General features: G+C 42.3%; 3 protein-coding genes across 10 annotated transcripts; 2 read left to right on the top strand and 1 right to left on the bottom strand.

Annotated features, from left to right (window-relative positions):
• The first annotated feature begins 59 nt into the window (after window positions 1–59).
• On the top strand, window positions 60–14,372 carry LOC117649775 (mediator of RNA polymerase II transcription subunit 15-like). Of its 6 annotated transcripts, none has more exons than XM_034392822.1 (19): window positions 60–426; window positions 506–835; window positions 920–981; window positions 1,065–1,374; window positions 1,495–2,433; window positions 2,579–3,211; window positions 3,673–3,813; window positions 5,471–5,653; window positions 5,738–5,932; window positions 6,019–6,411; window positions 6,505–6,685; window positions 6,762–6,800; window positions 6,875–7,020; window positions 7,116–7,289; window positions 7,654–7,956; window positions 8,463–8,672; window positions 8,756–9,158; window positions 10,160–10,520; window positions 11,280–14,372. In XM_034392822.1, the coding sequence occupies exons 1-19, from the start codon at window positions 226–228 to the stop codon at window positions 11,617–11,619; spliced, it is 5,544 nt and encodes a 1,847-aa protein (XP_034248713.1). In that variant the 5' UTR covers window positions 60–225; the 3' UTR covers window positions 11,620–14,372. The 6 variants fall into 6 exon arrangements, with proteins under 6 accessions (XP_034248713.1, XP_034248714.1, XP_034248712.1 ...); XM_034392823.1 differs by having other exon boundaries at window positions 3,673–3,855; window positions 7,654–7,776; XM_034392821.1 differs by having other exon boundaries at window positions 3,673–3,855.
• Window positions 14,373–14,648: 276 nt separating this feature from the next.
• On the bottom strand, window positions 14,649–20,079 carry LOC117649786 (glycerol-3-phosphate dehydrogenase [NAD(+)], cytoplasmic). 3 transcript variants are annotated; one of them, XM_034392845.1, is made up of 10 exons: window positions 19,891–20,076; window positions 19,058–19,235; window positions 17,815–17,955; window positions 17,596–17,737; window positions 17,407–17,519; window positions 17,089–17,319; window positions 16,912–17,018; window positions 16,745–16,837; window positions 16,615–16,651; window positions 14,649–15,647 (listed from the first exon to the last, which is right to left on the bottom strand). In XM_034392845.1, the coding sequence occupies exons 1-9, from the start codon at window positions 19,932–19,934 to the stop codon at window positions 16,636–16,638; spliced, it is 1,065 nt and encodes a 354-aa protein (XP_034248736.1). In that variant the 5' UTR covers window positions 19,935–20,076; the 3' UTR covers window positions 14,649–15,647; window positions 16,615–16,635. The 3 variants fall into 3 exon arrangements, with proteins under 3 accessions (XP_034248736.1, XP_034248738.1, XP_034248739.1); XM_034392847.1 differs by lacking the exon at window positions 16,615–16,651; XM_034392848.1 differs by lacking the exon at window positions 16,615–16,651 and having other exon boundaries at window positions 15,474–16,102; window positions 19,891–20,079.
• A 139-nt stretch (window positions 20,080–20,218) lies between these two features.
• LOC117649789 (COMM domain-containing protein 5-like) lies at window positions 20,219–21,311 on the top strand. Its single transcript, XM_034392852.1, has 4 exons — window positions 20,219–20,486; window positions 20,574–20,748; window positions 20,847–20,990; window positions 21,071–21,311. The coding sequence occupies exons 1-4, from the start codon at window positions 20,444–20,446 to the stop codon at window positions 21,243–21,245; spliced, it is 537 nt and encodes a 178-aa protein (XP_034248743.1). The 5' UTR covers window positions 20,219–20,443; the 3' UTR covers window positions 21,246–21,311.
• Window positions 21,312–21,395: the final 84 nt, after the last annotated feature.

Here is a 21,395-nt window from a genome sequence, read left to right as displayed (position 1 = left end):
TCGCGGCGCCGCAACGGTCGCGGGTTCAGCGCCAAGGTGTACGGCAACCGCAAGCTGCGCGCCGCGGGGCCCGCCACGCCCTACGCGGAGCAGCAGCGGCGGGGGGCGCAAGGGGCGCCGTGCCCCAACGTGGACGTGCGCCACCTGCGCCAGCTACCCCAGCTGGAGACGCCGCGGCCGTCCTTCCTGGAGGACCCCAGCGGCTACCTTGCGCAGCAAACGGCCATGCTGCACAACACCATTTCTCAGCAAGCGGTCACCAGTCCACAGCCGACGCCGCCACCACAGGCGAGTCCGCAGCCCAGCCTGGCAAAGACGCCCAGCCCGGCAGCCAGCACGTTCCAGGTGCCGACGCCCAACACCTCGCCGCATTCCACCACCATGAACAATCTTGTCTCACCCGAGCAGAACAAGCGACCAAACTCGGTGCGTATTGACACATTTGGTCTTTCTTTTTCATTTCTTGTCATCTTGGTTCTAATTTATTTAATTCGTGTTGCGTTAGGTGGATCCTGTATCGTCGTCTACGTTTTCCGATTCACGGGAGGCTCTGTCTGGGGGCTCATCACCCCAAGCCGAGCACACCGTGAGGGGAGCAGGCCTGCAGGGCATGCCGACACCACAGCCCAGCCCAGATGGGACTACATCGGCCGAATCTCCCCCTGAAATTGTGAAACGGAAAGACAGCAGTGTGTCTGAAAGAGAGCTGCTTAAGGCTCCTTTGAACAAACCTATTCAGGGCGGCACGGTGAGCACGAGTAATGGTATGAGTAAAGCAACTCACCAGCCAGATCCTGTGATGAGCCTTCCATCGTCAAGACCCTCTTCCTCTCAGGTATTTTTAAACTGTGGTGTCCCTCTCAGATAGTTTCTACACGAGAGTACAATTTAATCTAATTTTGGTACATTTTGTTTACAGTCTCCTTGTATCACTGTAAGCAGTAGTAATACTGTCCAGTCAAAAGCTGCTGTGTCCATCAAGTAGGTTATCAATTCGTATTACCTTTATGTATTTAAAAAAAAATTAAAATCAATTAATTTTTTTGTTGGCATTGTTTGCATAGGTCTGTCCACAAAAGTCCCAAGAGACAAATGCCCAATTCTCAGAATCAGCAGAATGTTCAGATCACGCCCGCTCGTGCGATTTTGCCAAACTCGCAGCACAGTACGACTATTATTCCAATAACCATAAGTCAAGCAGTGCAAAGTCTTGCCTCCAAAGGCGCACCAAGTCAGGCTCAAGTCACTGCTATGGCAAGCAGTCACACTGCGAGCAGCAACACTATCACATCCGTTGTGGCAGGCCGCTCTCCAACAGCAGTGACAACCGTGACCGTTTCTGCATCATCCTCCCCACCAAGCACAACATCTCAGGTTCGTGTTTTGACCTAGGCTACATTTGCACTTTAGCATCCATCAGAACATGATGCGCCACGTGACTGCACTCTGGAATCGTAACTTTTAAAAAATAATAATGCTTGTGATCTTTTTTAGGCAACACAATCTACTGCCACAGTTCAACTTACGAAAACTCCCATGGAAGTCGTGCAGAACCTCGTCAATAATATACAGTTCACATTGCAACCACACCAAATGCAGCAAGTTCAGTTGCAGCTGCAACAGCAAGCTCTTCAGCTAGTCCAGCAATCCCAAGAACAGGCACAAGGCTCTCAACAGCAGCCTGGACCACAACAGCTGGTATTGCAGCAAATTTCCAACCCATCACAACATGTTTTGCAACAGGTCCAACAGCAGGCAGTTCAGCAAGCTCAACAACAGGCTCAGCAGAAAGCCCAACTTCAGGCCCAGCAGCAGGCTCAACAACAGGCCCATCGGCAAGCCCAGCAGCAAGCAGCGCATCAAGCGCAACAACAAGCAGTCGAACAAACCCAACAGCAAACACCTCAACACGTCCAACAGCAACAACAATCCTTACAACAGCAGCAAACGCAACAAGCTGTTCAACAAGCCCACCAGCAGGCTCGTCAACATGTCCAACAGCAGGCCCAACAGCAGGCCCAACAGCAGGCCCAACAGCAGGCCCAACAGCAGGCCCAACAGCAAGCCCAACAGCAAGCCCAACAGCAAGCCCAACAGCAAGCCCAACAGCAAGCCCAACAGCAAGCCCAACAACAGGCCCAACAGCAAGCCCAACAGCAAGCCCAACAACAGGCCCAACAGCAAGCCCAACAGCAAGCCCAACAGCAAGCCCAACAGCAAGCCCAACAGCAAGCCCAACAGCAAGCCCAACAACAGGCCCAACAGCAAGCCCAACAGCAAGCCCAACAACAAGCCCAACAACAGGCCCAACATCAAGCTCAACAACAGGCCCAACAACAGGCCCAACAGCAAGCCCAACAACAAGCTCAACAACAGGCCCAGCAGCAGGCCCAGCAGCAAGCTCAACAGCAAGTTCAGCAGCAAGCTCAAAAGGTAATATATTCCAGTCGCACATTTGTAACCCTTTCCAGGGTTAATAAATTCAAAAAGAATAGTTCACTACGATTTGGACCCTAAACTCTTCAAAAAATATTGATAGTTCGCTTGGTTTTTGGATTAAAAATTGTTTTGTCCACAGGCACTACAGCAAGCCCAACAGCAGGCCCAACAGCAAGCTCAACAACTGGCCCAACAGCAAGCCCAACAGCAGGCCCAACAACAGGCCCAACAACAGGCCCAACAACAGGCCCAACAACTCGCTCAGCAGGCCCAACAAGCTGCCCAACAAGTTCAACAGGCCCAACAGCAAGCTCTTCAACAAGCTCAGCAGCTGGTTCAGCAGCAAGCCCTCCGACAGGTGCAACAACAGGCACAGAAGCAGGAACAACAGCAACTGACGACAGCCCAGCACCTACAGCTTGCTCAAGCTGCTCAACAACAGCAGCTCACTCCTGCTCAGCAGCAGCAACTAGCGCAAGCTCAGCAACAAGTTGTGAAGCAAGCTTTGCATCACGCTCAACAGGTGGTGTTGCAACAACAGGCTCAGCAGCAAGCTCAACAGCAAGCCCAGCAGCAGGCACAGCAGCAAGCTCAGCAGCAGGCCCAACAACAGGCATTGCAGCAAGCTTTGCAGCAAGCTCAACAGCAGGCTCTTCAAGCTCAGCAGCAGGCTTTGCAAGTGCAACAGCAAGAAAGTGTTTCTCAGCAGCAACACCAGGTCCAGTTGCAGATTCAGACTCAACCTCAACAGGGACAGCAAGGTCAACAGCAGGTCAGTACTATCCACTTACTATTTCATTGTATTATTCGGACTTTGGTTTTATGCAAATGTTTGTTGTGCGTGTTTAATCATGGACTTCAAGACATGGACCCTAATTTTCTGAACTTTGTTGGGGTAGTCAATTCTCCATTCTACTTGAACACATTAACGTCGAGAGTTTACACTTTCTTCAGCATTATACAGTATCTGTTTACTTAATACCTAAGAGTCGTACCCACGAACCTTTCCTCTACTTTGGTCAGTGTTGCATTGGGTTCATTCTGGCGCAGACAACCCGTGAATATTAAAGTATTGCCGTAACTTCTCCCATGGATCCCTGACTTGATATATCACACTTGGTTTTTAACTCTAGCACACACGTGGCACAAATAATGTTAAGTTGATGTATGTCCAAGTCCTTTTGACAGCTTGAGTTGGCACTGGTTTTTGTATGAATGGTTGTTGTGGCTCAGGCTGCTGTGGTGGTGAAGCCCACTGCGCCTGCTGGGTTGTCCGCCACGCTGGCTACGCAGCCTGCACACCATATCCTGGTGTCAAGCGGCGGGCAGCTGCTAGTGGCGTCCTCAGCTAAACCAGCCATGCCGCCGCTGTCCGTGAGTCCCCTCGTCACTAGTGTCACAGCAGCTATGACGCAGGTACCGTCGCTGGTGGGAGGCTGAGGCCATTCAGACGGTCTGGAAATGTGCAACCTTTCCCCTTGCAATTTGCGAAAGGAATTTGAGCTCAAGCTATTTTAACATAATTTGTATACTTTCTGAAAAGTTGCACATGTACCATTTTCCAGACTTTGTCAATCATGACAATGACCTTTTCTCCCCCTTGCTCACTGCCTTGGTCTGCAATGTTCGCATTGGTTCTCGCTTGCTCGCTTAGCTCACCAACTCTTTGTCATGTGTTAGATCACCACTTAACTAACACTATTCAGACTAACTTCGTTATTGTTCGTGTAGAGTAATTTTGTGATAGGGATCTAGTCCTCTGTTGTTTTATTTTAAATGTATATAGATGCATGGGAACTATACGAGAGCTAACACTGGTGCGCCGCTGCTATCTCTTCTAGCTCGAGCACTTCCAGTCCTGAAGAACTCCCGTTATATTCCCTAATAAATAACAAAATTATAAATTTTTGAATCAATTTATCCATTTATTTTGCCTGTTAGACTTGCATGGGTCTCAATCAATGTTAAGATTTTATTACCAAATTCTCCAGGTAATTTTGTTTTGTTTTTGTGTCTTAGATGAAATAAGTGTTTCAATAGTGTTCTATTATGTGTTTGGTGAATGGAAGTGTATATTTTCACCACACAAACCCATTTGCCTTCGGCCTGTATGGGCCGCTGCCCGCCGACAGGGTTGCATCCAGAGAAGCCTATCGCCCCCCTTGAACTTGAATTTGGTTGGCCAGTCCCGGATGCATCCGTGTCAGCGGTATAGCACAACGACGGAACTGTACGGCGTCCTTGGGCTCCTTAATCTCCTGATACCTCTTTATCATCCCATTAATTTGGCATGCACTTAATAAACACTTGATCACAATGAGTAAAATTGGGGCTACATTGACATCCTCCCTTCCTAGACAGACAACACTATTTACCTCCAAAATGTGAGGAGGCGTTCTGTCTGTCTTCTTTCTTTTTGCAGTCAGGGCGGAAGGGTTGGTTGTTTGTTACCTCACAAACCATCTCATTTGGAGTCTGTATAATATTCATTTACCATTCCCAGGGTTTACCATCCCTTCAGTGCACGCAAGAATACTGCTTTAAACTATGGTCTTCACATAATTGTGGTTTCTTTTGGATCATAAGCTTTTCCAGTTCATTAAAACCTTTAAAATGCTTGTCATCCCATCCAAACACTTCATACGGTGATCCGTTGTCCCGCTATTCATGATTACATTGACCTGAATCAATATGTTCATTTTATACTGTCATAATTCAACATCAGTCAATTTTTTTTCTTTTTTTTAAATGTTTGTAAAAGCATGTGACTTAGTTGTGACAACTGTGGGCAGTGTTTAGTTATCTTTTAATTTTAAATACGTTACACACCATCAGAATTTCTTGTTTAATTATTTCTTTCATATCTAAGAAGCTCACAATAGATTTTATAGATATTTGTTGTAGTTTAGTACAACCTAGAAAATTTTCACTATAACTCACAAAGGAACTGAGCACCTTGTGCTCTTACTAAATATCAAAGATTAATTTTTTCTTTGGGTGGAAATTTGAATGTTTTAACTTTGTTTTGCAGGTGATTCCTGCTGTGGGCATGATGCAACAAGCACAGACAATGCAGTTGGGACCGATGGTCATCAATGCTTTGAATGCCCTTCAAGGCCCTCTTGTCCTTCCTGGAATGGGAGGGGTCATTGGGGTTGACGGCTTGACCCAGAATGTTCAGATTCCTCAACTGACACTATCAAACCTCATCCAGGTAAATACCATATTTCTCTTGCACTGATCCCTTTTGCCAATTTTCCTCTACTGGTTGTTAAAACAACACTTTTTTTCTTTGCAGGGAGATGCACGAAATTTTTTAAGTCAACACCAAACTGCTGCCTTACTTTCACCACCTGATGCAGCATTGAAAAAGAAAAGCAACAACAATAACAAGAAGCGCAAGACACCTCAGACTGTTGCAGTTCAGATAACAAGCCAACAACAGGCACATCAACCTCAAAATATAGCTCCAGCATTCAGCTCACCATCATCGGTCAGTAACCTCCGTTTTCTTGTTGTTGTAAATTTAAACCTCAAGACACATACATTAATTTCTTTCTCTCATTTATATTTTATCAGGCTCATTTTGGTGGAACACCTGTCCTCACTCTTGTACCGGGGAAGAGCCCTTGTGCACCTCCACAAATAGTGGTTAATCATGCGCCCGCTGCAGCCCACAGTCCAAATACGCAACCACCTCAGCAGTCGCCTTCTCAACAGTCCCCTCAACAGCAACAAGCGGCCCAGCCTCTATCATCCCCTGGACATATTAACTTGTTGCAGCCAATGAGTGTGGTAACAGCACCGTTGCAACAGTTCATTGTGCCTGGCTTGGTGATGGCAACGGATGGCTCAGGAAATACAACTCTGATTCAAGATCCTGTCGGAAGTTTATCCAACATCCAGAATATTCCTAATGTTCAGACAATATCCAACTTGCAGAACATGCAAAATGTTGGAGTTCAGTTACAGGTATTGTCTAGCAAATTTTGCTGCCTCTGACTACTTTTTGCAATCCTTTGCCAGCAGGACAATTTTTTTTAAATTTGTAATCTTGTTTCACAGCTTCAGAATGTTAATGGCCAAAATGTGCTGACTCCAGTCCAAACTCCTGTCCAAGTTCAAGGAACACCAGGGCTGGTCTTCCAGCGTAATGCAGGTGGTGGTGCACCTAAACTTACAACGGCACAGTTCATTAGCTCGCCAACAAGCCCGGCACAGTTTATTATTCCTACTTCGAGTACAGGTTGGTCAATCATTTATTAGTTGAAGTTTTCTCTTGTTGCCTCTTCTTCTACAGTGTACTCATTTTCTGTTAAAAGGTGGTACTCAATTTCTCATTCCCACATCTTCATCTCAAGGTTAGTGATAATATCACTGCACTGTTGCACTGCTTTGTAGCCTTCTAATTTTGCTGTGGTGTTTGGTTGTTCAGGGACCCAACTCCTCGCAACAAGTTCTCCTGGAGGTGGCACGCAATTCTTGACTACTGCAGCAGCCTTTGGAGGCCAACTCAGTGGTCAGCTCAGCCCACTTCTTGCTAGTCTGAGTCCGAATGGACAGCTCCAGGGGCAACACTTTGTATGTGAAACTTTTTTTTTTTTTTTGTGATGAGTCAATTCTCTTGTATTGATTAGTCAGGTGGGAACTTAACCTTTTACTACTATTTTTTTCAGACACTTAGCACTGCAAATGGTCAGACTATTCAGTTGCCTACTGGTCAACTTGGTCCTCAGACGTTGGTGGTGCCGTGCTCTGCAGCGGGCCAGCGTCAGCAGCCCCAACCAAAACAACAGGAGATTCAAATTGCTGTTAGCCTTGGGCAGCTGCAGCAGCATACTGACCAACAGGTAAGAAATCTATTGTTTCTACGCAACCTGCATGTGTTTTACAAGTGAGGAAGACAAACACGCATACCCCTATCAAAACCCCTGTATCTGTTTGGAGTGGTTTTGTTCAAGTCAATATATCTGAAAAGGGTTTTTTTCCTCCCCCTCCCTTTCTGAGTGTGTGTGTTTGTGTGTGTTCCTTTGTTCACCATTCTAAGAAATATTTTGACTTCTTCTTCTCTCTGTTTGTAAAAGTCTTTTAACCAATTTGATTGGGTTTTAAGTCCTGTGTGCACTTGAACACTTTTATGCATGGCAAAACGTTTTCCAAGTGTTTTTGAAGTGTTATTGCATGGTGTGCTGAAATCACCCTGTGTACTTCCAGAAACACAACCAAGCACAACTGCAAGCACGTCAGCAGCATCCAAACAGCAACGTCACCAACAACATTCGCAAGGGTTTACCTATAACAGTTGCTGGCAGCGCAAGCAACACCTCAGTCAGCAAGGTGGGATTAAGCACTTTGACAGCAAAACAAGCCGTCTCAGTTCAGGCAGTCCAGCGGCAACATGTATCAGCAGGGACCAATCTCCCCTCCACGTCCATCACTACCACCTCTACCTCTGCATCCTCCTCTTCCCCTGTGGCTATCATCACTAACTTGTCTGTGGGCTCGACCTGTCGGGAGGTGGGTGTGCAGTGGCTGTGCGTGCACACACATTCACTCTCTTTTGGTTTCTTCTTTACCTCCTGTCTTTTTTGATGCATGCGTGGCATTTTTGGTTGAAAAATTTAGGCTTACTATCTTAAAACTTCAGCATGAAATGGTATGGGGTTGTGGCTTCAGTGACATAACAAATGTGCTGTTTTTTTGTTGTTTTTTTAAATTCAAAACCCTAAAGATCCTTTTATGTTCTTGACTTTTTTTATTATTATTTGCTTTCTTTAGTTGATCAAATCGTCCTTAATACCCAATCAGCTAATTGTTTCAACAACAGCTAATATGTTTCATAGTTACATTAATATTATAATGTCCCTGCTGGCTTCCTAAGGAAATAAAAACAAAACAGTTGTGCATTTTTCAATATAAATTTTCAAGTTGCATGAGATGTTGAACTTACAAATTTCAAGTCAATATTTTGTATTTGTTTATTGTCTGTATGGTGTGACTTAAGGTCTCTGTTGTTTTCTCAGGTGGTGGCTTCACCAACAACTTCCGTAACATCTCGGACAACGAGTTCAGCAACTGCAAGTCCTCCTGACACCACTACCTTAAGCCCGGTGGCTGGAGGAGGTGCCACTCCGCAGCACAGCCCGAACGCTGACACCACCACCTCGTCCGTGGATGACGTCACCTCTGCTGGTGCATCGCCAGCAACATCCCCTGCCAGCACTACACATCAGGTCAGCTGCAGCCCCACTATCCTTCACATGAATTTTAAGCAAAAATTTTTCGTGTCTAATTTATGTTTTTCTATTTCTTTTAGATTACAACACCTTCGTCCCTTGCCATGGTTCACTGTGTGTCAAGCAGTATCGCTGAATCGGAACCCAATGATGCTGATTGGAATGCCTCAGAGAAGCAAAAGCCACACAGTGCATCCTCCCCTTCAACCATTGGGCCCGATAGCTACCTATGTGATTCAAAGCCTGTTGGTAGTGACATCTTTGTGGAGTCTTCCAGCAATTTACTGGCTCCACAAAACCAACAACAAGCACAACATCAGCATGTTATGTACACATATGGAGATGTCGGTCTTAATCGAGGTTCTTTGAAGAGAAAGCACTCAATTGGTGAGGATACATATGCCATCAGCAGTCATTCCAAGACTCATTCCCAAATGAACCAGCAGAACCAGCAACTGCGGAAGGCTGATAACATTGGCGGTGGTGAGTTTTATCTTATCTTAATCTGACCATAATTTTCACATTGCACTCATAAGTGGTGAAGCCTTTGGCATTGTGAGGAATTTGAGTTGTTATATCTTGGCAGTAGGGTACTAAACCAAAGCAAAACAGGTCTAGTTAATAGAAGAAAAGAACTTTTATGGTTTCATTAAATATTAGCTGCAGTGCTCTATTAAATATTTGCTCTGCTCACTCATTTGTTCTGTTCACTCATGTTAAAAGATAAGCTGAAGATTTCCTCTGTTAAAGAAAATATGGTTTAAAGCATGCTAAGATATCCATTCTCTTTTCCTGTGGTGGCAGGTTTTGACAAGAATCTTCCTTTTACATTATTTTTTTGCACAAAAAGTTGTATAGTTAGAGCTGGATAGATCAATCAATTAACTTTGTTGAAAATCTGATTTACCCGTAGTGCATTTGATTTGTTTTTCTCCTAAATAAGCATGCATTAGTCAAATATTTTAGATCTTAGAAGGCTTTCTGGAATATTATGGTCAGCTGCACTACTGCCATGATGTTTTTGATTTGTGAAAACAAAATGCCTGAAGTTCATAAAATTTGACAAACTTAGTTGATTTTATGTCATGCTATGACTCATTTTCATTTGCAATGGTTTCCATTTGGTTTCAATGCATGTTACGTTGTTGTATTTGATAAAATATTAGGTTTTTTTTCTTACTGTTTACTACATGATTTTGCATGAACTTCGTTTTCTATCCCCTTTCATTTGAAACCTTTGTTTTGGTACATTCCTTATCCTATGATTTGGTGAATCTGAAAACCCCTTCCTACTTCGCCTTTATAACTAAATGGAAATTTCATCTTTGTATCTTCCCTTCCACTCTATTTCAAATGTCAGCCTCCCTGTCCCTCCTTTATTATCCGTCACACTGCACTTCACACCATCTTCATTTCGTCATGCAGTATTCATAATAATAGTGAATTGATGAGTAATGAAGGAGTACCCCTTTGACCCCTCCCAGCCGAAAGCAGCGTGGCTGAAGGCGATCTCGTCTGGGGCCCCGCTCGGGGCTTCCCCGCTTGGCCCGGTCAGGTGGTCGCGAGTCCTGCCGGCATGACTGCCAGTCCCACGCCCACTGCCTCCGCCCCAGCCTCCGCCCCAGCCTCTGCCTCGCGCACGGCGGGCACGCTGACTCCTGGTACGGAGACCCCGGGCCACGTTTGGGTCCGTTGGTTCAGCGGCAATGGCTGCGGTGGTGGTGGCGGCGGCGGCGGCGGCGGCGGCGACTCGAACCGTGCTGTGTCGCTCGTTCCCAGAGAAAGCCTCAAGTCGCTGTCTGAAGGTTTGGAGGCCCACCACCGAGCCATCAAGAAATTCCGGAAGTGAGTTGAAGAAGTGGGATATCGTGACGCTCCCAGGACCCCTCCCAGGGCTCCCACAGGGGCAAAGGGGGACTTTCTCGCTTTGGTCCAAATATTTTTCCTCAGGCAAAATTCGGACATGGTTACACTGGTTGTTCCTTTTTTATTTCACCAGGGACTGTTTTTAGTTACATTTGTGTTCATCCATGCAGTTGATAATGTAGTCTTGGCATCCAGGTTAACTGCAGTGACTTTAAATAACAACTTCACTTCCCTTTGTCAACTTTTGGTGGTTAAGAAATTTCCGATTAATTGCAACAATTTTAACATCTCACACATGCTTAACCCCAATTCTGAGTTAATTTTTTGGGCATCTCCCATCCATGAAACAAACTGAAAAGAGTCTTTTTATGGACAACATTGAAATCTCCAGTTTTTCCAACAATAACAACAGAGTTTTTATTCCTTAATCCAAGGGATTGGTGTATCCTGGGTCTGGATTTTCCTTATATTTTTATTTTTTATCCTTGCTTGGCTGATTCTTTTCTTTTTTATTTTTTATTTTTAATGATTAAAAAAAAAAGGATAATTGGATGGATGTAGATAGTGGTTGTAGTTGAGTGAATGATTTCCAATTGCTCATTTTGGTGCTTTACAGTAGATATTTTATCCAGTAGAAGTACTGTAGTATTACTTATGTTTTATTGTCTAAACTGATTCATAATTCGAAAAATGTTTCATTGTTTTGTAAGCTGATTCAAATTTTGAATTGCTTTACAGAGGTCGGAAAATGAATACTCAGCTGGAAAATGCAATCCAAGAAGCTATGGCTCAGCTGGACAAAATGTCAGAACAAACCACACAAGATGTTGAATGTAAAGATCCTGCAGAATCAAGAGTGGTCACAGAAAAGCATATAGTGGTTCAAAAGCAGTCACAAAAACACAAGGGAAATTCAAATGCTGTCAAACAAAGGCAACTTCAGAGTGCATCTCAAAGTACCCCTGCATCGAAATCTCAGGCAGACTCAACTCCAGAAGTCTCAGTTCCCTCTTCAAATTTACGATCATTCTCAAGTTCTCCAGCCCATTCAACAAGACTTCGTCGTAGTAATCGTTAAATCATCATCCACTTAACGTCCCTTTTAAAATTGTGCATTTCTGTCTGCCATTGACGGAATGAAAGTGAGAAAAAAAAATCTGAGAAGAATAACTTGTTGTACCTGAAGGATTGCATAATTTATGTAGACTACTTTTATGGTTCTAAGTAGTATATCTCACAATCCCCTGTTAAGTTTTAGACAGATGTTTATGAATCAGGTAAAGTACATCACCCTGAAATTTTCCATTGTTTTAAACTATTCTTTATGTGTTTGTAATTGGAAGCACATGTTTATTTGTGATGTTCTTCTAATAATACTCTAGTCATATCATTTTATTGTGCTAATTGTGTTGAAGCATATTTTTTTATTATTTGTGCACTTTCTGACCAGTGTGAGTGACTTCCAGTCCCACCATGGTGAAAGCCATCACCATGATTGTGATTTAAAAAATAAAACAGACAAGAATGAAATGCGGTTTTATGATTGACTGTATGTATGTACTAATGCAATTTATGAACTGGCCATTGGCTTTTTTGTTGTTAGCAAAACCACCTCCGGATATTGGGAAACAATTATGTGAGACTTCTCTTCAGACCTGCATCCACTGTGGAAGCCTCATGTCAAGACTTTCATTCGTTGATGCAATATCTAGTTCCTAATTAAACCCCAGATGGCTTGTTTAATTTAAATCTAGCATTATGTGATATAATTAGTAGGACCGTACTTGTTTTTTTTTACTGTACAGACAAGCGTACATATTTGAAGTTTGTGTAAATATTCTTATCATATATGATCAGTGTTTATATGTAAATATACATATTACATACATATTTATGAGGCTACATAGAGACATTTGTGCTTTTGTAAATAAATCTATATATGTGCATAAATATTATTTACTGTAGATGTCAATTTATATGTGCAACTATATGATTGTTATTTTCTTGATATGTGCATGTTGGTTCAGAGAAAATGTTACTTATTAAAATTGTGGAGTTTTGGATATGGGTATGTTTTTGAATCCTCTTGTAGTTTTAGAATTGTTCAATGTTTACCTATCATTCAAATTTTGTTTCTATTGTAAGTGTAAAGAAAAGTATTCTTTAAGGTTTGTTTTGCCTGCTCAGGTTAATCCACCATTTCAAATCATTTCTGAAACCTTAGAAAGATCTGTCATTAATGTTGCAAGTGTATGGAATGACAAGTTGTGATTATATATTTTAATATAGTTATATATATATATACTTGAAAGTATATCCTTCCAAATTGTCACTGTTTTCTTGTTTTCTGTTACAATCCTTGTTCTTGTAAAGACATTCTGTACCAATGATGTAACACAATTTTCTGTGTTCTTTAAATGTCTCATTCCATTTAAGATGCTCTGCCAGAGAGAACCCATTTTTCAGGTGTTCGTTTCATTCATAATCTCATTTACTTTGATAGTATTACAAATAGAGTGCACTGCGTTTTACATTTTAAACAGGTCTTTCTTTCAAAATGATAGGTTCAAATTAAAATTGTTTTTACCATTCTTTAACTATTGAAGGTGGTTCCCAGTTTTTATTCTAAATTATTACATCACTGGCATTGATGGTTGGTATCACCGCCTTGCTCTGGCAGAGCCCTTAAGGAAATAATATGGACAATGGCTTATGTGATGTATGTGATAGTTGAAGTTGTGTTCAACCAAAGCTGATGAGGGAGGGACAATTCTGTACTGTTCTGTTGTTAATCATTTTGTCAAAAATAATATGGGACTGTAATAGGCTTGATGTTGTCGCACTTAAAAAGAGCAATCTACACTGCCTTTTGAATAAATTGTAACTGTTTCACCCCTCATTCTGTGTTGAGGGTAACAAGTCTATTTTCGAATCCTTTGTGTCTGTCTTCTGCATTTTAGTGATGATTTTGTCACCACCACTACTTCATTATGTTTGTAACACAGCTAGCTTACAAAATAACAAGAACACAACATAAATGTTCAGGCAGTATGTTAATTAATTGTTAAGTATGGTTGAGAAAGAAGAAATTCTTGTGCAATTTTTTTGTGCTTCCCTGTAGTATTGTTGCTTCTTGTTCAGCTCTTAAGAGTTTGTTGATGTCTTAAGGGCATTTCCATACCATAGTAACGTATTTAATAAAGCTGTTATCCTTACCAGCATGTGATAAAATGCAATCTGTACTTCGAAGCAAAACAAAATTTCTTAAGTATCACCACTATTTGGTGAGATATTGAGGCTCCGCAATTCTTCCTTGAATTTTTAAGTTTTTTTACCATGTATTAACCAAAATTTTGTGCAATGTCTTATTACGTGTCACTTTTGAGGAAAAGATCTGCACTTGTTAGTGTGAATAGTATCCTTGCAGTTCTTTTCAGTTCAATTGCAGCCATGAAAGTGCACTTCAAAGAGTGCAGAAGTCAGCCATACTTATGGCTATAAGCCAAAGATTACTGTCGCAAAGTGTTAACCATCTTGTAAAGATACGCTCTGATTTCTGTGCAATGGTTAACTATCGCTTCTCATGTTTGTTAAGCATTTTGTAGGTAGAAGAAAAAATTGTATCAAGTTACAGCATATTATATTTATTTTGAATATTTGTGCTACACATGTTGTGCTTCTACCAGTGCTGATAGCTTGTATGATGTAAATGTGTATGTATGTATTGCTGTCCTAAAGCTTTAGTTGCACAAAGTATTTGTACCATTGTTGTTTTACATCTGGTAGTAATATATTTAAATTTACCCCTGTAAATAAAATGATACCTATTCATGGGTTTGTTTCAATCAAAATGCCCATTCCAACTCAGATTGCTTAAATAAAAAACAAACAACAACAAAATAAAAAATAAAAGCAGATGCACAGTAGAACATGAAAATTACGAGATGACTGTCTTGCATTTGCCATGTGCCTGCCTAGTGCCTACAATGTAGAGTCATACAGGAGAAAGGAGGTTCGCACATTGGTGAGTTTAGAGATGGACTGTCGGATTGTAGTGTCCATGAATCATTATCAGATCACACAAAATAAGAGCACAACAATCTAGTCTTGCCTAAAAATGTGAAGTTTTTATTTTTTTCACGAAATAAACCAGGGAAGTACATACAATGGACAGACCTTTCAGTGAAGATAAATTATGCTTAGTTTTCAAATTAACCCCTGTGCAATAAGTACTGATTGGTTTCCTACTAGAAGACATTTTAACATGTGAAGTGATTACTTTAAAATATTTGTAAACAGTGCAGTTCCTACTTCACTAAAATAGAGACCAGAATAGATTTTTGAAACTTTTCAATAAAATGAACTACAAGCATGACTAGAGGAAATCAAATTGGTGTATTAGAACCAGCCAGCCAATGGTCATGGTGTCCTTCCTAACTAAGCAAATGAACAGGTACACTTCATTTGACATTAATTTAACTTGCTCAGTTTTCACTAAATTAGACTAAAACAATAACAGCCCGAGACAATTTTCACTTCCACCTTGAGCTATCACACGCTTCAAGACCCTGCATGATGGCACTTGACAAGGAGAGGCAATAGTTTCACATAATTCAAAGATATGCCTGACAACTCTCAGCAATTTGTCCTGACTAGCAGAAAGTTCCGATACTAGAAGATACAACTTCAATCTTAGATATATTTGAGCACAATTGGAAGATGCCTGCATCTTTGCCATTCCACTATGGCCCAGGAACCCTGAATAGCATTCAATTTTCAACTTGTAAATTGTATGTGCATGTATTGCATAAGTACAGGAAAATAACCTTATGTACATCTTAATTCATATTTCCTTACAAGAATTAAAATAGAATGTTTTTTTTTTAGCCCAACTGGCAGCACAGTGATTGGAAGTCAGAATCTACAAAAAAATTCATAATAGGCAAATTTATTAAGGATAAAACTCTGCAAAGCACTTTTGTAACAATTTTGAACACAGTTAGGTGATGGTCTCATGACACTTAGTGGTTGAATCATCTTTAGAGACAAGACTGACCAGGGAGCTAGTCTGAACTATATCCATCGGTGTAGCATATTTTTCATCCCCTGCAAGCAAATGATATGATAAAATGTGAAAACAAATCTTAACAGCCTAAGTTTCAAAAGTTGAATAAGAGCTAATTTTCAGACTACATTAATACAACCAACAGCAAATTAATACAAGTAACAAAAACATAAAATTAAAATTGGCTAGAAAAAAGGTAACTACAGGTGTAAATAAATGCAAAAAAAGCAAGAGTGTAAGTCATGGCATATTTATGACTATCATAGCCGAAGATATAGGAATCTTCATAAGAATGTGGGCATCCACAGCTAACTGAATACTATAACAATACCATAATTTCTAAGCCATTGTAGCATACAAGTTCATAAAAACAAATCAACACAGGTAAAATCTAAATAATATTTTTAATAAAGAGCCGAAGTTTGGCATGGCAGTCTTCTTAGTGTATCAATAATCCATGGTGCAGAGTTAGAGAGAACTGCGGTGGTCCAATTCACTAGAGCAAACAAAGATGCAAGCACTGTTAGTGACAAACCAAAACCATGAACACACTAATTCTATTGGTTAGCACATACAAAGCTGTAGTTGCATAGTGAAATAGTTGGACGAACAAGTATTTAAGACAACAAGATGAAATGTAGTGAGGCAGTCAATTTCATCACTAGGTCTGAGTGCAGGGAGGCTTTACTCATAAGGCTTTAGACAGTGTCTGGGAATTACCCTTGAAGGCATAGGGGAAGGCGTTCACAAACGAACAGAGTGGGAGGAAACAGGAATTCAGGACACAAGAGGCATTTCAAGGTTGAAAACCTGAAGGCCAGATCTGGAAGAAACAAGGTAGCTGTTTAGGGACACATGCCATGGTCTCACTAAAACCAAACACGAGCACATTATGAAAACACATGCTCAAAGTTGCACAAGGTGAAGCGTATTGGTGATCTATTAAAAAATAGCTTTGTCCTATGTTCAGTGCATAAGCCTTGAGTAAATAATTGAAATTCACTATACCAGATTTAAAGGTGGTAACTATTACAGCTTAATTTCACTGAAATAGGATGTCAACATATCATTGTCTGACACATGGATGATCTAAGATGTACAGAACATGAAATGAACAAAATAAAATTAGGGTACTTACATGTGTTCTGGGTGGTTCTTCAGGCTGTCAACCAGCAGTGCAGGCTTGATCTGACCAGTACAGATTTTGTGGACGGCTGTGAAGAGTGGGAACCTGGAACAAACAAATGATTATTACTGTTACAAAACACAAACTCCCTGTCAGCTGCCAAGTAGAAGCCTACATACTTGTCCTCCATGTTTTTCGCCTTCAGCATTACGTTAACTTCCTCAGCAGTGATGGGACCTTGGAGCTTCTGTCCATTGAGCATCTCAGCCTCCAAATCCACAATGGACTGAAATAAAAGCAAATTAGTGATGTGCAAAATTTAAGCAGAGTCAAAAATCATAGAGAACAAGAATTACCTTGCCAGTCTTGACGAAAGCTTCTGACACTTTCCTGTTGCGGCCACCATAGCAAGTTGTAATCAAGTCTGCAACACCACAGCTCTCGAAGAAAGTGCTAAGTTTGGAGCCAGGGAAGAAAGTGTCGACAAACTTGATCATCTCCATGAGACCCAATCTGATAACTGCTGCCTTGGTATTATCTCCAAGACCCAGGCCATCAGTAAAACCAGCAGCACAGGCAACAATGTTCTGAGAGAAAAAAAAAAAAGGGGGGTATTAAAAGATTACTTTTAGAAAAAAAAAGGCTGGCCAAAAGGGCAACGGCACAACACCTACCTTGAGAGCACCGCAAATTTCAACTGTGTTTCTGTCATCAACAACCACTACCCTAAAGAAGTCAGCTTGGCACAATTCCTTCAGGACAGGAGCCATGGCCTTGTCATTGCAGCCTGCAATAAAATTTGACATAGTTTACGGCTGAAAATGAGACTTTATGTGCTTCAAAAGAAGAAAATCACACTGTACCAATGGTGGTTTCACAGAAGTTGCCATCAGCAACTTCACCAGCTAAGTTGGCACCCATTAAGACTGCCATCTGGATTCCTAGCAAGCGGGTGATGATGTTGGAGATGAGGTCAATGCCACCACCCTCTGGTCGGTCAAAGCCCTGCCAAAAAGAAACAAAAATTTTAAACACTTAATAAATGTGAGATTGGATAGGCAAACTTGAAGAATTTAGCTCACCTTAATCAAAGAAAGTCCCATGCATGTTGGCTTCACTTTTCCTACAAGGCTCTGGCATAATCGAGGAATAAACTGGTGAGGTACAACAAAAATTAAGATGTCCGCATCATCAGCAGCTTCAACAAGGTCAGGAACAGCCACCTAAAACAGGAAAAAAAAGCACAGACTATAGTAAACTTGTGGCACACCAGTCATTCTCTCACGAACGAGACCGGTCATTCAAGATCGCTATCACGCAGTCAAGCTTATCTACCCAAGGCAATCAAGGGGAAGCAGATGTTTGTTTAAGATGTAAAATTTCCACTCCAAAGCAGCAGCGTATGCTCTTCAACCGTTCCATGTGTAGAGACAAGGCAAGCGAACACGAACGCTTATCGCCCAGAAGAGTGAAAGCATCGCTAGAGTTTACCCATCAATGTCAAATGGGTCCCGACGGCGGGTCAACTTTTTCGGGCGTATCTGGCCGGAGCCTATCAGGAGCGCCCCGACCCGACACTGCTGCGGCCGGCTGGTGGGGGCTCTAGGGGGGCCAGCCGCCCCAGCCGCCCCAGCCGCCCCAGCGCCAGCGCGTGACAGCGGCTTACCACACATCACCACAGACTAAAGACTCATGACCGCTCATGGCAGTGGCGGGGATGGGCGGGAACTCATGACAGGCCATGCGAGGCAACACCACCAACGCGCTGGCCCTCGTAGGTGCGCCTCGCGGCCAGCTCCTCAAGACACTCCCGCCCCACCTCGCCTTTCAAAAGGCGAGAACAGTGACCTCAGTGAACGGGGCAGCATGGGAGCCACAATCAATGGAAAAATCGTTCCCCATTCAATGCCTAGCCGGATGCCATCGGCGAGGCGCAGACACAATCCGCGTCCCCATCCACCCGAGCGATTCGGAAGAGTCGTTTCGCCGATCCGTCTCTCTCGCACCCATGGGGCTCTGTAAGGGTGCGAGAGAGACAGCGACCGAATCGCTCGACAAGCCCCCCGGGGCACGGCCGTTGGGCTGTTGGGCATTGGGCGCGGTGACAGGCCGGGCCGGGCCGCCCAGACAGACAGAATCAACGGATCAACGCGAAGCCAATCGCCTGGGACTGCCCGAGGCTGGGGAGGGGAGACTCGCTAATGGGGGGAGATACCACAGCTGCGGGAATCATCTTCAAAAGCCGACACTGTCAGGCAGGTGGGATATTGGGGTGACATTCTCTCCGTACAGCCCAAACGTAACCATAAGTCAAATGCTACTTACCACATTTTCAGGAAGTTTGTGTCCAGGCAGGTACTTGACATTCTCATGGGTAGTGTTGATAATCTCTGTCAGCTTCTTGCCATCAATCATTTCTTCATAAACGTACATGGTGACACGATCAACAAAGGTTGGTGACTTCTTGGCATTGGCTCCAACAATCTTGGCAATGGCAGATCCCCTGAAAGAAGAACGGCAATCATAAATGACAGCTAGATAGACTCGCCAATGGACAGTCAAGGGCTTCTGTTACATTGATACCATGTGGTGGTAGTTCAAGCAGAATCTTAGGAAAGGTGTGGCCAACTAGACACAGCACAAGCGTTATTGATCCAAAGAAAAAGAATGAACAGCAAAGACTAACATTACTAACAATGTCAGCTGTTGCACTGTAGCTGCCACCCTGCATGGTGTGGGGGTGGGGGGTGTATTATTGGGGTCCCATTTGACCTTCAATAAGATAGGTGACAAATAAGGTACAAGACAGGGGATATGTTGAAACAAGCTGAGAATCTCTTTTCAGAAGAGTATGAGGGAGCATTTCCTTCACTCAGACAGCAGGTTGTTACATCAAGTTATCAAGAACATTTATCAATCGTGTCGTCTGTAACCGGGAGCCAAACTGATGCTAGGGTTAAGAACAAGGTATAATTAGATTCTGTCAAAGCTCAAGGACAGCGACGACACCAGATGAAGGAGCAACTCAAACTGTTGGCTAAAGTCCACGCAAGCACCCATTCAATTGTATAGCAGTGCCACGAAACTCAAGAGCTGGGATAGTAAAAAAGAGCAGTCCAAACGAAACCTCAGGTCTATGGACAGTTGTCACCACTTACCAATTGCCGGAGCCGACGATGCACACTTTCTTGGGGGTTGACATGTTGACGGAAGTGCGAACACGAAAAGATAAAAGGTTCTTGAGATGAAAGTAACCGTCGAGTTGCGGATGATCAAAGTGCTCTGTGCCCCGGAACGAACGCCACAGAAGTGTCTGCTGTTCGTACCAGTCACAAAATATATGGTGGGGGCGAAAAACAAGTGACTGCCCATCAGCTGACTGGTCGAGTGCTTTCAGAAATGCTCACGTACTTTATAACTGAAAGAAAACGATTTTAAGACTTTAAAATTCAATATTTCACCAAAACAAATTTTAAAGTAATTTATTAACACATCTTAAACTATTTTGGAAGCTAAGCGGACCTCTAAACTTAAAAGCCGAGACACCAGTACAGTCACGCAAAGTAGGAATGTCTGCTCGTGTCTGCTACCTGTCAGCTTTGTTTACAACTTTTGAAGTTGATACGTGAAGGATAGAGCTCTCTTGCAAGGCTTCCGTAATTTTTGATTCCTTCTTAATCATTTTAAAGCAACGATTTTCTATGTGAAACTATGATTTCGGTCTCAGATGATTTATGTGTCACACTAATTGAATGTAAGTTAACTGTTACAGCGGCTTCCTTAAATGTTCTCCTATGTTAAAGCGCTTGCTTTATTTAATTTACTCATTTCTTTCCTTTAGTGGCCTCAGAATATGTGAAAGGACCATCACCTGTACTATCTCAGGAAAAACATTGTGTTGCTGTGAAAAATGCTTCACTCTTTGGTAAAATACTCCCCATTGTTGAAGCTTTCGTGCGAGGCCCAAGTGATAATTCAACCATTTCAGTCTTATCTGATAATTTAAACAGTCTATCGTAAGTATTTCACTCTCCCCTAAACTCATAACATTTTATTAAAAAATTTTGCTCATTTCATGACTGCTAAATTGTTCTGGTCTGGTCCATCTTCAAAGGTTATCAAGCAATTCAGCGGAGAAATGTGTAACATTCTTGAAAAGATTGAAGAGTGAAATTCATACTGATCCTTCCGCACACCATTTGTACTTCCCTTCTGTCTCTGATGTGAAATGGCGGGTAGATATCACCATATCATCCAGGTTTGTACATGTACTTCAAAACAGTTGTAAAATAATGTTACATGACAATACACTTAACAATATTATTTACTTTTTTCTAGCACTTTGTCTAGAGTGTTGGAACCAAACATTGTCATGGAGCTAGATCTTAGTGACGGGCAAAAAGTTACATTTGAGCTGTCTGTCTCAAAGTTTCATAAACTGAGATACACTGTTGCTTCTATTCTCAAAGAAATGGATGCCATGAACAATAGAATGAGCGCTGTCAAAATTTAGTGATACCGATACCCTGTGATGTTTGTATATTTTTCTACCGAGTAAAAACTTCTAGCTTTTGCATTATGGGACCTTTTTTCTCTCTCTCCCCCTCTTTGAATCAGTGTGAACAGCTTGCTACAATAAAACCTAGGATTGGATTCAAAGCAA

Source organism: Thrips palmi, unplaced genomic scaffold (assembly GCF_012932325.1).
Source record: "Thrips palmi isolate BJ-2018 unplaced genomic scaffold, TpBJ-2018v1 HiC_scaffold_4, whole genome shotgun sequence".
NCBI lineage: Eukaryota > Metazoa > Arthropoda > Insecta > Thysanoptera > Thripidae > Thrips > Thrips palmi.
The sequence above is the reverse complement of the archived record's forward strand: the minus strand, read 5'-3'. Positions and strand labels throughout refer to the sequence as shown.